At 38.3% G+C, this 17,312-nt stretch overlaps 3 protein-coding genes across 4 annotated transcripts; 1 reads left to right on the forward strand and 2 right to left on the reverse strand.

The window, feature by feature from the left end:
* Nucleotides 1–486: 486 nt before the first annotated feature.
* On the forward strand, nt 487–3,123 carry LOC114516117. Its single transcript, XM_028535499.1, has 2 exons — nt 487–525; nt 1,433–3,123. The coding sequence occupies exon 2, from the start codon at nt 1,496–1,498 to the stop codon at nt 2,603–2,605; it is 1,110 nt and encodes a 369-aa protein (XP_028391300.1). The 5' UTR covers nt 487–525; nt 1,433–1,495; the 3' UTR covers nt 2,606–3,123.
* A 1,212-nt stretch (nt 3,124–4,335) lies between these two features.
* LOC114515930 (alpha-adducin-like) lies at nt 4,336–11,246 on the reverse strand. Of its 2 annotated transcripts, none has more exons than XM_028535248.1 (9): nt 10,685–11,246; nt 10,174–10,413; nt 8,139–8,189; nt 7,484–7,576; nt 7,237–7,335; nt 6,601–6,759; nt 5,944–6,264; nt 5,213–5,606; nt 4,336–4,779 (listed from the first exon to the last, which is right to left on the reverse strand). In XM_028535248.1, the coding sequence occupies exons 1-9, from the start codon at nt 11,126–11,128 to the stop codon at nt 4,628–4,630; spliced, it is 1,953 nt and encodes a 650-aa protein (XP_028391049.1). In that variant the 5' UTR covers nt 11,129–11,246; the 3' UTR covers nt 4,336–4,627. The 2 variants fall into 2 exon arrangements, with proteins under 2 accessions (XP_028391049.1, XP_028391050.1); XM_028535249.1 differs by having other exon boundaries at nt 4,336–4,766; nt 5,212–5,606.
* Nucleotides 11,247–13,098: 1,852 nt separating this feature from the next.
* On the reverse strand, nt 13,099–16,943 carry LOC114515939 (26S proteasome non-ATPase regulatory subunit 4-like). Its single transcript, XM_028535259.1, has 10 exons — nt 16,481–16,943; nt 16,256–16,396; nt 15,668–15,779; nt 15,491–15,577; nt 15,010–15,078; nt 14,330–14,536; nt 14,053–14,243; nt 13,715–13,859; nt 13,408–13,543; nt 13,099–13,230 (listed from the first exon to the last, which is right to left on the reverse strand). The coding sequence occupies exons 1-10, from the start codon at nt 16,504–16,506 to the stop codon at nt 13,181–13,183; spliced, it is 1,164 nt and encodes a 387-aa protein (XP_028391060.1). The 5' UTR covers nt 16,507–16,943; the 3' UTR covers nt 13,099–13,180.
* Between the last annotated feature and the right edge of the window lie 369 nt (nt 16,944–17,312).

The raw sequence follows: 17,312 nt of genomic DNA on the forward strand, positions 1-17,312 counted from the left end.
TTTAAATAAAGTATTATGTATGTATATTTGTATTCGTCTTGGCAAAATGGCCTATACGGCTATACTAGTAGAATTGCTTTACATACAGTAATTTCTTTCATTGCAATATATCGAAATCTCTTGTGAGCATTACTATACTACTGAGCCTTCTGGCTCTGCTCTGCCACCCGCGTTTTCGTTGCCTTCTACGCTATAAGTAAATAGCAACCAAAATAGCAAACACTGGGATTTGGGAAACTGTCAAGTGTCAATATGACCTTCGTAGAAAATTCCCTAAACAGCCTTCGTAGAGAATTCCCGTGGGAACGAAAATGGCAACCAGAACACTGACCGGCATGCTTTCAACCAGCATTCTACTCATGGGAAACCTAGTCTTATACCAACAAAGAAGCTAAACTCTCCATTTTACTTTTACCATCATGCATTTCGGCCTGACATTTTAATATCGGATATACCATGATGATTTCGTGCATTTGCGTGGTGTGTGTTCAGGCGAAAGGTTTTTATTCATATCGTTGATCGAAGGTAAGTTTTATTGCAGATCCTAATTGCTGTCGCAGCGGGTGAGTCTTTTCCAAACATGAAACCTGAAGTACGAATGTAGTAAATACAGTCTATACTCTCGGTTTGACACACAGAGAACATACGATTTAGTGAAAGAAAATCAATTTACATTTGTGGGCGAGCAGGAATTTGATGACTTCGTTGTTAATACATGTTTATATAAGTTTTAAGTTTAAACTGGAGAGTTTAGCTTGGTATGCGCGCTAAATATTCCAACAAATCTATTATTCCTGAAGAGATTCGTAGCGTTGCAAACGCGAGAAATGTAGCTACTTCAGGATAACCTAACGAATTGACCATGCATTATAATAATATCAGCGACTTACTCAACGTACGAATGCGCTTACGTTGGCGGGCTGACATTTGAATTTGGCCACATTTTTCCCATCAAACCACTTTAATGTAGTATCGAAATGTTCGTCAGAACGAAGCAATGGTGCTTAATTCATGGCCACGTGGCTATTTCGCGTCACAACACAATAATATACAATAATAATTACAAGGTTTCAATGCCGAATACCAAAATGTTGTCCAACTTCGTGCGTTCATTTATTATAACGATGGGGAGGATGAAGTATGTCTTAAAAACAGTCCGAGATCTTAATCGCAACGTACTAGATCTCCTGCACTATTGGGGGTCATATACTATTCCACATTCACTATACTTATTGTGGAGAAAAGCTGTTGTATGCAGTAGTTGAGAAAAAAAAAAATATGATGAAACCTACATTTTGCTTTTCCCATGAATGTTATTTCCATGTGGTTTAATTCCTCCTTGCATGTAGTTAGGCAACTGATACGGAAGACGGGAATCGTGACGGTGATACGAAACCAATGAATAATAAATTACTTTACATTCAATTTGCAGTTGTTCACTACCCCGCCACAGAGTAATCGTTAAGCTGTGCTACCGTAAACAAAGCTTGACATCATGGCAGTGAATATAACAGAGTGGGAAAAAAGTGCAATAGCAAATATAGATAATCTGATTAACAAGTGCAAGTTACGAATGTTCGCTTTCGAGAGAGAACATCTCATGTTAACTCAAAACGCCGGTGTCGATCCATTGGCATTGATGATCCAAGATCGTGCACCGCAAAGATTGCGATATTTCGCGACAGACCTTTATTCAGCTCTAGACTATTTATGTTACCTTTGTCATTGCCATTACCAGAACGAAGGTCGACCTAGTTATTCCCAGGAAGCAAGAAATGTGAACTTTCCTTATAAAATCCTCCGGGAAACTACTGCGGGGGGGCAGAGAGAGGTTTGCGAGAAAAAAGCAAACAACTTTGCAAAGAAAAGGTTCGAGACAATATTCGGTCCCTTGGATGGAGCAGAGGCAGGAGGTCCAGCGCCTGGAGCAGAGGCAGGAGGTCCAGCGCCTGGAGCAGAGGCAGGAGGTCCAGCGCCTGGAGCAGAGGCAGGAGGTCCAGCGCCTAATCAAAATATGTTAAATGAATTTAAACAAATAATCCTACGCTGTCAAATAAAGACAAAGATTGATGGTAGTGGATCACTATGCGATCAACAAGGCACTCCAAATGATGCAGCGAGGGATTTCAACACGCTCCATATTCTACGCAACACTGCAGTTCACCGTAATTTGGTTTTTGTGAATGTCAAACCCGGTAAGTTATATTTCAACCGTCGGGAAGGATACCACGAAGTTAAGCCAGGCGAAATACCCGAAAGAGAGAATAATCCGGAACTTTGGCAAAGTTTTCCGAGTAATCCCGGTTGTTGGATTACAGTTCCTCCTCTTGGTCCGAGAAGAGATTACACTCAAGAAAAGATTCTTGAAGTTGCCATACGCCTTGTCGATTTTGTGAAGGATACCCGAGATGACCTGCTACAACTGGCTTTCCCTCATCACTATGGTACAGGGGAAAACTTCTCTGTTCGTCCATTTGATAACGGTAAAGTAAGACGCGGGATGGATGATGGCGTGTACATCGGGAATAATCCGCATTACAGCTGGGATAAATTTGATCAAGCCTGTTTTATTAACCAAAATAATTTCGATTTATATGCTGTTTAGAAGCTATAAACAAATTCAACATTGTGTGCGATTTCTCACAACTTTAAAAACATTAGTTGCATGCATAACTAAAAGCTAGCTAACATTATACGAGTATCGACCTAGTCATGTTACTACTACCATATCAGTAAATAAATTAATTGTATTGTATTGTATTGTAAGGTCTGTTCACACGATTTAATTTTGTCGGTTTATTCATCTCTGATGGATGTTTTATAGTCTTCGAACTTGCAATGTACATGTCATGGGCGCGGCAGCAATTCAACAAAAGCTACTGCGGTCTGCTTCATCAGTAACACATTCCATTCCATACGTCAGAGGTGAATTAGATCCAACAAAATCGGGTCGTGTGAACAGGCCAAATGCTCACTATAGCTTTTTGGAGCCATTGTCATCAGTTGGATTTTCCGGAAAAGCAAATTGTGCGATTTTAGCCACCGGTGTGTTTTAGTTGTAGTCCATGTGAACTATAATAATTTGATTTTTCAGATCAAGAATGTTAATTAAACTATATTAAGAATATTTACAATCAATATATTAAAATGTTCGAGAACATAGTGTGAAATAATTTACTTTATCGATGATACCATTTGGCAAGGAATTCCATAAAGATACTGAAAATTAATTTTTTTCAAGTCAAGGTTGATGAGCTTAGCAAGACGAATGCCATTGGTACGCTTGGCTAAAATACAATAGACACGTGACGAGAAAGGAACCATTTTTTGCGTAAACCTGGACAATAACATAGTTAACGAGTTGTATTGTACTTTTATTTAGTCTCCAAACCATGTATATTCTATTAACGGTGAGTTAACCTATAGCTTTAAAATTAGAGTTCTGCAATTCAACCCAAAACTTCACGAAATTTAACCCAAATCTTCACAACAACATTTGTACCAAATAGCATACTAACTTCACTGCTGTAACAAAAGTCTCTAGTATAGTCGAAATGGGGAAAATCTTATTTCCCCAATATCATGGTCACCGTGAAGACGACAACTCCCTTTTTTTGAGCAGTTACAAAATAGCGATAGCGAAATTAGGCCTTGGGTTTGTAAGCAATGCGTGATTTATGCTACAGATTACTTCGCCCAGCGATGCGCAGAAACATAATCCGCAGAAACCTAGTACCACGGTTGCTCGATTCACCACCCAACCTCGTTCCCAGGACCTCACACAAAATCCTCAACTCGTTAATTTAAAATATTTAATTAATATTATATATACTACAGTGCTAAGTCGAATAATACTACACGACAACCCACTAACAAGGCAATTTGTTAGATATTCATAAATTTTATGTTAACTATCAGAAGACGGCCTTGCCGATGGATTAGTAACCCAATAAGAAAAAAAAATCATTCAAAAGATACGCCGACGTCATAACGACTACCTGTACGTTTTGCAAAAAAAAACAAAAAAGCACTTCAGTTTGTTGAAGGTGATTTATAGACTTTTTAACTCAAGATGGCGCATATTAAACGGCACTTCTATTAAGAGAAAAGAAGTAAGAGAAAAAAATTACTTCAAAAAATTAATTTTGCAACCTCATTGTAATCGGTTTTACTTGTGTAGTATTATTTATCCCCATAGAGAAAACTATTTTCTGTTGAACCAAAAAATACTAAAAATAAAGTGGTAAATAAAGTGACATATTGCAACCGAATTGAAATTATAAAGTACACTAACAATCTTCGTACTGCTTTTCTTACTGGAAGATGAATTTCGTCTTAAACAAACTGAAGTTTTACCAAAAATACTAATGATACATGTACACAGATCGCACGATCTGTAAAATCAGTTTGCCAACTTACGGGATTCGTTTTTCGTAAGCAAATTGAAAAACGGTTCGTATACAGTATGCACTTCCCTATATCACAGAGGTAACCAATAAACGCACAGGCATGCAGGTCAATTAAAGGCAGTTACACATGCCACCTCACAAAAGTATTGCATTGGTCAGTCGCTTCTCTAGAGTTCAAGATTTGCCAAGAATTGCTATGCAGCAAAATACAATTAAGTTCATTTCTTGTCGTCATCGTCTTTCTCGGATTTGCTTTTTCTATTCATAATTCCTTGGAAGGATTTCTTAAAGCTTCTCTTCTTCTTCACTTTCTGTCGTGCTTTGCCTCCGGACCCTTCACCCTCGTCTTTGTCACCTTCACCCTTGTCTCCTAAAAAAAAAAGTTTTTCAACGGAACGAGCGAGAACACACTACACGCTTAGGAAACGTTAAGTGTTTCCCAGAGGAAAGAAACAGGACAATGCTGGGTAAAATTATAAAATACAGACCCAATAGTACATTATGTTAAAGTTCTGTTAGAGGATCAATTAAAATGTAAAGAGCTGCCCCGTTCTTTACAAATAGTGTTTATTCTTGTTCTGTAAAAGTCCGATTCATGCATCAAGTAAGATAAAACAAGGTAGTTCTATATGGCATTCACTGTTAAGAGTTGGGTTGGCCAGATATTCTATAATGGCTCCCAATGCTGTACTGCACCCGATGAACAATGTTATTATATCAAGTTTGGGGCAAATTGAAGCCTAACAAGTTTCTTTAACTAATACCAGTCGCCACGACAATGACGACATAGCAACGTAACCTACCTTCTTCGCTGACATCTTCTTTCTCCTCAACCTCAACCTCGACGGGAGGTGGGCTGAGCAAATTACTATCCACGGGCTGCTCTTCGCCGTTCACAATCAACTTCTTCTCGATGGTCGTGACGGGAGCGCCACCATCACTCTTCACCACAGTACGACTGGTGGTCACAACCCTGGTACTCGTGGATGTCACCACGTTTGTCGCATCACCATCATCAGAAAGCTTCATTTCCTTCGTCTCGCCACCATTCGACCCTTTCTCGATAAACACTTCGTTTGTTGGCTCCTCGTTGAAAATGCTCTCAAGAGGTATTTCGCTCATCACCTGTTCCGCTGGTTTGCTGGACGTGATCGTCTCCTGGACATAGTTCTCCTTTAGCGCCGGCCCCTTGGATTCCTTTTCGAAGCCAGAATAAAAGCGCAAATCAACAATTATTGAATACGGGTTGAAAACGACAAACTAAGGCTTGATTCTTTTTCATATTATGAAAAACGTCTCATCCCGAGTTATGGCGTAACTGGTTGAACATGACCATTGTACACACAGCTATAACTTAATCAGAGACTCTAAATTCTTTGTGATAAGTTATAATTCTATTTGTATACCTGTTAAAGTGATTATTTCAGAACTCATCTCTTGAAAAAATACTTTTTTAAACATTAACGAATGTCTCGACAATTGCACGTTTAATTTCTAAGAAATTTATTTTTCTAAAGAATTCTAAGAAATTTACCTCCAAGATTTTCACGACTGTTTCTTTCTCAGGCTTGCTGTCCTTCAGGATGGCAGGCTCAGTGTGGCTATCGTGGATAAATTCTTTTCTGTACTCCGTGGCCTTTACCGGGGAGTTCAACCACTTGGCGCGGTTCTTGTAGGTGTTGCCCTTGCCCTGGGACCTGGCGCGCCGCGATGCCGGCGTGGTCTGGTTATCCCCGTGCAGCATCTCGTAACGGTATGACGTCATCGTTGCAGGAGACCTCGCCTCGCATTTCGGCTGCTGGACCGTCCTGTTGTAAATGTCAGGTTGACGGTACACGTAACCTGTTCGGTAACCCTAAGTAACGAGGATGCGAAATCAAACGAAACGAATTTGAAGACGTAATACAGTGTACTTCGTTAATTAAGTTAAGTTGAGTTAAGTTAAATATGTCATTAATAATTTAATTGCAAAAGAGCTATTAAACTCTTTTACAAGTCACTCACTTGTATTCAACTAGTTATCTGACTGGAGCTGTTATGATTTAGTAGTTCAAATTTATACAGCTGCTACCATTTTACACTAGAGCTTCCATTAATGTAATGAAATTTGTCTGAGAGGGGTACCCGATTTTGCCGCTCTTTTGTGGCTGTGATAAAGAGCTGCATCGTCTTGAATCTTCCATCACATTACCTGTGCATCAAGCATCCTCATCCAGGCTTCAAATTCATGCATTCCTGGTGTAATATTTTCCCTCTTCTTAGTGTCCAAATCTTCACATTCGTAAACTTGCTTGAGCACATCATCGTCAAGCAAAACCAGATTATCAACACCGGCCGCCATGGCTTTTATCTGAATTAAATGGTAGTGAAGACAACTTTAGCTTAGGTTTCGGAGCGTATCAGCGCATATTCTGAAGCACAATCTAAAATGAGGCTGAAGCTTATCCAAAAGTCCATTCCGACTTGCCCAACAATGGTGCCCTCCACTTACGTATCTATTTCAATTCTTAATTTTAACACAACAAATGAAATGACAACAAATGAACTTCACAAGAAATGAACACAACAAATGAACTTCAAATGAAATTTGGCAGAGTCTAAGAGCATTTTAGACATGATCTTATAAGTTTTTATTCTTTAATGTTCACTTGATCAAAAAGATACGTGAACATGAAGAGGTAATATCTCCCCTTCCCTTCAGTCACAAAGCACTAGCTTTTAAAATTAGCATCTTTAAAAAATACTTAATGAAAAGCAAATTAACTTCTTGCCTTTAAAAAGATCTTTATCATCAAAGCCCCAACAAGTTAAAATGAAAAGGGCATACCTGAATGTCGCAGGCCTTTGTTGCATAGAACGTAAGAAGGAAAGCTTCCTCAACAGTCTCCCCAACACAAAGTATTCCATGATTACGCAGAAACAAAACCTGGAAGAAATTGAGACAGAAAATACTGTAAATGAAGAGATTATGTGGTACGTAACAAATCTTTGATGTTAAATGTTGGCATTAATTAAGATCAACCACGCATGTGTACATTTGAACTGGGAACCTGGGATGTTAGGTTTTGTCATACCTTGGATGGTGCAGGAAAATGAGCAGCTAATCTCTCTCTCTCCTCAAGGTTAACAGAGATCCCCTCAAAGTCATGGTATGAGACTGGACCAAGCTACAATGAATAGTCAATGCTTTAAATGTGAAATACTGTCAAACAATGCTTATTTTCTTTATTAACAACACAACATTTATGTCGCAGAATTCAAGAAAAAGTAGCTGATAGCTTTATCTTTAGTACAAGCAATAGCAAAATGATTTTTCAACAACTCATCTTACATTTAGGGGCTGATTACACAGACCAGGCTGGCCTATTTCCCATAGTAATTATAGTCAATTTTAACATTTGGATTACATGCAAACCCAGGTTAGCTTGGCTAGCTGGGGCAGAAATTTGCATGACTGAAAAAGCACAAACATGTATTAAATACTATTAAACCCAAGAAGGACTAAAATTGTTACAGCTAAAGGATAAATTTGCTCATTACATGGTAACATTAATTGTTACAGCTAAATGATAAATTTTCTTTAAAAATTTGTACTGAAATACTTCATACTGAAATCACTCATGTAATAGTTTGCTAGTTCCAGCCTCGAAAACTGGCCGGTCCATGTCATCAGCCCCTTTAATAGCTTTTCATAAATGTTGATGATAATCAATAAGCATTAAAACCTACCAAAGCAGACGCCATTGAAAGAGGCAAAAGACCTTGTTTCATTGACGCAACCTAACAGGATAGAAAAATAAGTGATGATCAGTAGTTTGTGATAAATTACATATAGGATAAATGTATACAAATATATTACAGGATAATGCAAAATATTGATATGATGATGACACCATGGAGTCTAAAGATACTTTTCCTTAAAGCAGCCAAAATGGTCAAATTAGATTGTCAGAATATTTTGTTTTGAAATTCAACTGGACTAGTCTAGCCATTTCTACTGTATAAAAGGAAAGCATCCTAACTCCTAAGTATTTGCTTTGCTTCAACTGCATTCCCTATAAATAGTTTTGCATGTGTACAGTATAAATTGGCATAATCTTTCAAACAAGTTATTATCCTAATGAAAATTAAAATATTTGAAATCAGAGAAGTGTCCAATTAATAGTAGCAATTCTAACAACAAGATTTTACACTTATATTGCTTTGTCTGGCCAAATTGCCAAAAAACATTGTCAATGAAGTACTCTCCTTAAAAAGTGGTTTAAAACTGAAGTATTTGTTGATTGCAATTCATGAAAACAAACAAAAACTATTTGCCCCAATCCAAATAGCTTAGATATTATATTGCAAAATGTAAAAAACAATACAACATCAGAATTTGTTTTAGGCAATGATATTTTACACCCAATTTAACAAACATATCAAGTGCATCATTAGTCTCCATTTATATAGATGCTAGGCTCCATGGATGAGACCTCCGTGAAACTGACATGATCTATTTTGCAGGTATTAATATATTCTCAGCTGTCAAGATGCTATATTGTGGAGAGCTGTCATCAAAACACTTCAAAAAAGGATTGTGCTAGAAATTGAGAGCAAATGTTCTCACCGCAAATTTATACAAAGGCCAATTCATTCCACACTCCTGCCTGTGAGCATTTAGCAAACTTGGTCAGGTCTACCCATATAAACATCTCCTAACACAGGCAGGAAGTCACAGTAATGATGTTTAAATAGGTAAATTTTTAATGAGCTTTATGGATCAAACTGCATAAATGTCATAAATATTTAATACTAATATCACTTAATGGAAAGCAGAAAACTAGAAAAATATGTATAGACTAGCTGGCTATGACTATGTGCCTAAATCCTGCTGGATTGTTTACAAAAATTACATTTTACCATTACCATTCATATCAAAGCAATTATAAATATGAAGATATGCAGCCTAAACGTTTAAAAGTGATATTATGTCAGCTTGGATTAAACCATCTTATGGGTGATTCCAGAAGAACTCCTAATAGCATTACTGTGTAATATAGTCCCCCAACAAACAAACAGGAATTGTTATCAACAGAGCAGCCATATGACACCTAGAACGACTCTAAATCGACAGGGTTTTTTAATTTTATAGACAGCCTATAATTATGTCGAAATATTCATATTTCTTAAGTTCTTACATAACCACGTCTCGTAATAGCACATTTATAGCAAACAAATGTAAACACGAACCTTTCTCGGACCATCGAGACGGTGGCATCACAAAATGCTGGCTGTTTTCCGGACAAAACGAAAAACTTTAAAAGCGAGGGATCATATCAGGCATATTCTCAACGCCATAGGAGATAATTGTTGCCTTGCGATGTGGCAGACAATTCGCGATTATAATACAATAGCAACAGCAGCGGCTAGATGCTAACCACGCGCTCGCCAAAAAAATACGACGAGACGTTGAGAAATAAACATACTTTACAGAGAGTACTTAGTTTATTGTATTGAAACAAAACGAAATTGATTTTTTTCTGAAGAGGATGAAAGTATATAATATCATGTTACATTTCGCTGTCTCTGGAACATTTTTTGATGTAGCCAAACTCGGAAATGTAACGTAATTTGTTAGCGTTTGCAGCTTTTGAACAAGAAAATTTCTAAGTTCATTGGAGCATTAACGTCCGAGAAATACTTCTCACACACACTAAGATTTGCATGAAGACTTGGATAGATGTAAGCCATGCAAAATTAATGAGCGATCGCAAAAACTTACGGCTACTGTTGCTGGATCATGGATGTGGATGACGCACTTGGCATCTTTTCGACTCTGATGGATGGCAGAGTGTATGACAAATCCAGATTTATTTATGCCGCAATTTGTACTGCCGGGGTCCAAAACCTCTCCTTCGCTGTCGATTTTCACCAAGCCAGAAGCGGTGATCTCGTGATAGAGCAATCCAAAAGGATTGATCAAAAAACTCTCGCCCTGCCCGCGTTCACCAGAACACCGAACCTACAAAAATTGGAGTAGTTTTGTTTGTTATTTTTACGTTCTAAAATCCCGAAGCTCTCATCCAATTTCTACCAGAATATCTTAACATGAAAGCCATAGCTTCATATATGGAGATTTCGTTGTTTACTGTGCTTAAAAATTCGATACAACGCTCTAAAACCGAGCCAATATTTAGGCAGACATGTTGTTGACCTAGTTTCGTCGCGCGTATAAACAAGCTCTTCACGTTTGTAAAAGTAGATCACAAATCAGACGATCAACTGGTGCTTACCGTGCTGTGATTCCAAACGCTCTCTGTCCAGCCAAAATGATCGATAAGACGGTAAACAGAAGCTAATTTGCAGCGAAGAATGCGTTCGCTTTTTGTATAATTCAGCATGTCTGTCCCTCGTATATCATTGATAGGATGCACAGCCGATAAGCCCGAAGCAGCGCCGTAATAATTGCTCGTAGGGACAAGAAAATCTTGATAGGTTCGCACTGAAGCAAGCTCTTCGCCTTCCTCGCCGTGTTTCCTAACAGTATCTTCCAGCTCATGTCGAAGGTACTCGTCTTTCAAGACCAAAGAGACTCGCTGGCGAAGCTTCAAGCCACGAACATCGCGTTGTATATCTTCCGGGCGACGTACACTTCGTCTCCCCATAGCCGGCTCAGAGTATCTTCTCGCCTTCATTTCGGTCAAATGTTGTCCACCGGTCCTCGTAGGCTCAGGCATATTCTCTTTCGCTTTCAAACTGCTCGAAAACAGGGAGTAAAAAGTGTTTACTTCGCAAACTGAATCGCAGCGACACCGTTTCCAACGCCCCACAAGCAGTCTGTGCAAATTAGAATGCGTTGTGTTCGATGCGCATGAGCGGGTTTTACTGAGGTTTTGATTCCTGCAACGTGATTGGTTCACAGCGATGACGATAATAAGCTTCTGAGATTTCTATCTTCGCTTTTTCGAGGGATCCAAATTACCTGGGATTTATCTATATTTTTTAGGCATTTTGGACGTCAAATTCGGCTAGGAAGCAAAACTTTATAATCGGTAATCCTTGCGTGACTCCCACTTGGGGCAATTCTCGCTTCCGGCTTATATTTTTCCCACAAAAAATGAACCGCGCCGAGACGATTAGGAACCAGCTTTGTGCAAGGTTTCTGTTCTGATTGGTGTGCTTGAAAACGTACTCACGCATGAAGAGGGGAAATCGTGGTCGAGTATTTGGTTTGCCTGGTTGTGAGCAATATCAATGACAAACAACTCGACTCTTTATTCGTTTACGATATTAGCGGCGCTAGTGCAAGATAATATTTATCTACCTGATCACCTCCAATATCTACCTATCACCGCCCGCCATATTTGCCTGAAAAGGGCCTGCGGAGGAGGTAGATATTTACCAGAATAAGAATAATACCAGATCACATCACCTTGCTATTTAGCAGCGATTCCACGCGTTTCTTTTTTTGCAGAATTAGGGTAAATCTAAAGCACTAAAAGCAGTCCCCTTTGGAGCGATTTAGGCTACACCCACGACGAACCCGACAATTTATGATGATGCTTCAATTGAAATCGTTCGGTTCAGGTGTTTACACGGCAGAAATGGATCGAGTTATTTGACAGTTTTTCATGTTCACACGAGGAAACCGGGCGATTCGAGCACGATACCAAATTCGTCAGGTCCCGTGTGAACAACTAAACGTAGACTTAAACCGGGTCCACAGGACAAACTTTCTTTGAGAAACTTGATGAGTTTATGTAAGGAAATATATTTTCTCCGTGTGAATGAAGAATCTGTGAGAAATTTGTTATGGCAAAAGATCGGATTTTTTTCATATCAAAGAAAATTTGCTCGCAGTGTGTAAAAAGTTTATTCCGTTCTTATCAGCTTATAAGAACGTTATTCTTAGCATGCTAAGTTCTTGTCGAAAACGCGCCTGTTCCAGAAATTGTTGAAACTACAAGTCAAGTCAGACATTGTGAAAACTCCTTAAACCATTGTGAAAATCTCTAATCATCATTTGACCTACTTCCTATGGAATCAAAAACGAGAAGTCTTGTAAGGAAATTGACGCTGTCTGAATTTCTATGAACTAATCTCAAAGTAAACAAAAAGTTCTTAGAAGATCCGAAAATTAATCCAAACTGCTCTTCAGAGCACAACCTAAGCTTCATCGTATTAAATGCAATTAAAATGGCTAAAATGTGTGTTGGTAAATATACTTGATTCAAGTATAATCAAGTATCCCACGGGGAAGCTGAAAAAAAAGGTTTCGCCGTGGAAATAGACAAATGCTTCTCTTTTGCCAGTCAAGATAAACAACGATTGGATGGTATTTTGTAGTTACCCTAGCCGGCGTATAAGGTCACCTAAATCGTATTCCAGTGATTATAGGGATCAGAAAAGGGCAAAAGCCAGGACACTGGGTCAATCAACGTGTGATCAGTGTTTTCGCGCGGTAAATTGCCAAGCCGAGATAGTTGCACGCTGATGATTTTAAAACTGCATCAACCAACATTCGCCATTAACGAACAGAAGTTTGTCAAAACTGTCAGACGATGCAGTTCTAGGACTTGATCACAGTTTTAATACAATACAGAACTTGTAAACACAATGCATTCACCACGGACCACGTGGAGGTGGTTTTGACTACCAAACACAAACTGAACACACATGCATAAACGTCTATCTTGACATAGGCACATGATGGTCGAGCTTTAGTATTTCTGTCATGAATTACTGACGAGCGATTTAATAATAAACTATGTATTTTTGCGTGAGTCGGTTTATTTGTCTTCACCCTCCTTGTCCGTTGAATCGTCTTTTTTCTTGGAATCTAATGGAGAAAAAACCGATAGGGTTACTTTAAATCACTGGGCAGTTCTATATTATTGCGATAGCGGTACTAGGGTTTGCTGTGCCGAGTGAGCCACAGTTACCCCAAGAGAAAGAAGAAAAACTTTAGAGTAATATATATATATATTAGTGGCACGATCAAATATTCAACCATTACCTCTCTGTTGCGTCGCCTGTCCAATGGCTGCCTTCACAGCCTCGCTATCCGGATCAACATTGGGAAGTGAGCCCAACACAGAGTGAAGAAAATCAGGATCTGCCATTTCTTCGCTGAAATCCTGAATGTCTGCATCCTATAAGTAAATACGCCAGACACAAATAAGACTTGCAGGAATTCAATACATGAACTGTTTGTGACATCAGTGTTGAATAATATACGGTCAATTATTGCATGATTTCAGACACAAAGGGTGATTAGCAGCCACCCCTAGCCCCTCCCCCTTAGGACTTTCTCAAAGCCTCACCATGCTTGTACGTGTGGGGTCGGTCTCCATGGGTGTGGTCTCTCTTGAGGAGTCCATGTTTAGTGTTTCCGCTTCACTTCCCGTCTCGTCTCCTTGAAGGGACATTTTGATTGCGTATGCGATCTGGTCTGCCTCAGACATCATGCTAGAGGAAAATGAACGAAGATGCTGCATGTAAAATTTGTAAAAAGCCTTTTTAGCGCTGGTTAGCTAAAATATGAGCTTGCGGCAAGAGCACATGAATTACATAATTTAAAGAAGGTCTAATATAAATATAATTTGGGATCCAGTGATCCTCCAAGAGAAACGTTGAGGGTTTCTGTCATGTCCTACAGTACCTGACGTCATCTGGAAATGGTGTCGAACCAACAGAAGTGTCTGAGACAGCCCCAGACATTCTCAAAGCTTGTTGTAACAAAGCTTCCTCACTGTCTGGTATCTCTTCAGATGGTGCCGTGCCTTCTGCATCTGTATTCTTGTTCTCCTCCTCCTGGCGTTGACGCTGTTCCTCCAGGGAAACCCGAATGGCCTGTAAAAAAATACTTCTACATTCCAAATTCCATTTTTTCTACTACCCAATACTCGGACAACTTCCTCTAAAACAACGAAGCTTACCAAGGCTAATTCAGGATCATTTGAAGGATCAAAGAGGCCATCACCTCCAGAAGAAGGCGGGGCACCCTCCTCCCCAACAATGATGGCAGATGAAATGAGAGCATCAGCCAGAATTGGGCCAGGAGGTACTGTCACAAGATGACTAGATGTACCATCTTTACCATTTACAGTGTTTATAAAAGTTGTTAAACTTGCTGTGTTCGTCTCCTACAAAAGAGCAACAACCATCTTTCACTTGCTCAATTCTCACATTCATTTCTTATCAAATATTGTTCATCATTAAATTGTGGTTGTTTATATTGTACGCACATAAACAAGGAGGAATTTTGTTTTGAGATAATCAGCATAACTGCTTACGTTTTTCAAGCTAAGCCAATCAGAATGCCTAAAATTTTAATACTTCATGTAAAATGGTAAATCATGTACCCTTTACTGAAAGTAGTCAAAATTTATGCATTCTGATTGGGTTAATGAAAATGTAAACAAACTTGCTGCTTGGTCTAAAACGAAATTCTTTTTATTATGCATATATGACAGGGAATTCCTGTATTTATTCATATTATTATTGAATCTTTGGGTTTAAAGACTGCTGCTCTTATAAATAAGCTATTAAAGACAATTTGAAAGTGAATATAATCTAATTAATAATCTAATCTAATTATAAGTAATAATCTAATTACCTCTTCTCCAAAGTTGACTATGTCAACATTAACCTTTTCTTTTTTCAATTTCTTTGCTAATCTAACAAGCTAAAACATTTAATAACACAATGAAATAAATATGCAAGTTCAATATGCTAATAAACACATTTTTATTATCCTAAACAAAAATATTATCCTTTTGAGAAAATTTTGGCAGTGTGACATGTGATTTACATTGTGCATTCAATTTGCAAACTTTCCAGTCTGGAACAAAGTTATTAGGGACTTTATAGGCTTCACATTTGTGTGCAAGGGTTAACTCAATCTATCCTACTACATTTTTTTCCAAACTTGGTCACTCCATGTTTATGGTGGATTACAGCTTTAAGTATAAAAAACAGTCCCCCTTTTTCCTCTTGTTTGCTTGATGCTTCAAATTTCTCACTTATGGTATTTATATTTTGTGCTGGCAATGTCGCTTTCATATGATGAAACTTCAAATACAATGTAAATGAATTACCTCCTTTTCATCATTAGCTAAAGGACTTCCAACAAATGCTATAATTCTCATTCTGTGATTCTTACTTTGCCGATGCTTCAATGCAAGCTACAAATGTGCAGAAAGGTTATGAATGGTTTTAGGAAATCAAAGATCCCCAGAAAAGCAACCACTATGTGAATGAGATTTTGTACTCACATGTGCAACCCTAATGCCTGTGACAATATTGATGGCACCCTTTGGTTTAACACTGTGCAACGTTGAGAGAACTTTGCCTACATCAGTTGTCAATGTTACCAACACCTCAAGACTATAAAATTTAAAAGCAAAACAGATTGTCTTCTAGGTTCTAACATGAAAAGAGCCCAAAGTAGAATAGCTTTCACCGCAAGGAAAAGTACAAAGAAAGTCTAGATGTGGGTTAAAATTATAGAAATTTCTATCCATGCTCAGGCTAGCTACATATTAAAAGGCTGAGCAAAGATATGTTTGGTACATGTGTTATTTAGTTTATTAGTTATGCAGGACCAATTCAGTGTAGTATAAATGGTGCTTCAGATGCAGGCTGAAGTGTAATATGGTACAGTATTGAGTCTATTGATTAACTCAGCCTGGGCCATGCAGCCATCTAGTCACTAGTGATCCATATTTGACAAACCGGGGGGAGAAGACATCACTAAGTTAATACAACAGGTTACAGATGTATTTATGCATGGGGCTATTTGCCATTGTACAAACTTTATATTAAAATTACGGACGATACTGTCTTCTGAGAATAATTACTACCTTGCCAGAGTCATTAATCCTACATTATTCTCCGGATTCTGTCGAGCTTTTGAGCGACAAACTAAGTTCACAGCATCTTGTTGTGCTTGAATCCTCGTCGGCAAAAAATCGCCATTTCTCATGTACTCGCTGTTGTCTACGCTGGAAAACGAGTTTGGAAAAAGGTTAGATATTACGGAACCACATAAAATGGCCAAAAACGTCAACAAGATGTCAAAAACCTACCAAATCACGGTTGATTCCAACACCATCTTCTATCAAACTTCTAAATTTTGGTAAATTTTCTATTTTTTCTTTCTTGTTCCCAGGTTCCTAATCTCAATCCCTTCTTTATGACGTCATAAATTATAATTTTACTGATATTTATATTAACTGGATAAACATAAGTTTATTGAAAGTATCAATTTATCTATTTAATCTTCCATTCAGAGTAAAATTACTACAGTACTACAAATACGACACTACACGATCTTTTTCCGTATTATTATATAATTTCACAAGTTGCCGTTGTTATATAATTGCAGGAATTTATCTAAATGGATGATAATATATCTAATTTTTTTAAAAATCGAAACGCTCTATCATTTCGTACGAAAGTCAAATTTGTTAAAATCGCGTTTGGTAATCCTTATTCGGTATTCGCTTGCACTATATACGGAAATTATTCGAATATTTGGAGTGAAATTTGGAAATTTTGCTTATGCATCAGTCAATTCCAGCTGCGACCATCCCCCCCCCGGGACACTGTGGGGCATTTGCACACTTTTTTGTCCCCACGGTCGGGCATTTGCAGCTGCATTTTCTCCCGGGGGCCGGGCATTTGTCAACACGGGTTATGACCCCCGGGCATTTGTCGCTCACGGAGAAAAGACTATGATCAACGAGTTTCCTTTGTCGCGTTCCAAAATGGACGGCTTCGTTGGAAAAGACGAGGACTATGTTGAATCTTGGTTGAAGAATGAAGGCTTGGATAAGCTGGTGAATGTATTTAAAGGTAGGCTGTCTTGTTTTTCCAATATTTATAAATATATCTGCATATTAAAAATGTTCCTTCATA

The sequence above is a fragment of the Dendronephthya gigantea genome, unplaced genomic scaffold (assembly GCF_004324835.1).
Source record: "Dendronephthya gigantea isolate DGI-Jeju-01 unplaced genomic scaffold, DenGig_1.0 000005F, whole genome shotgun sequence".
NCBI lineage: Eukaryota > Metazoa > Cnidaria > Anthozoa > Malacalcyonacea > Nephtheidae > Dendronephthya > Dendronephthya gigantea.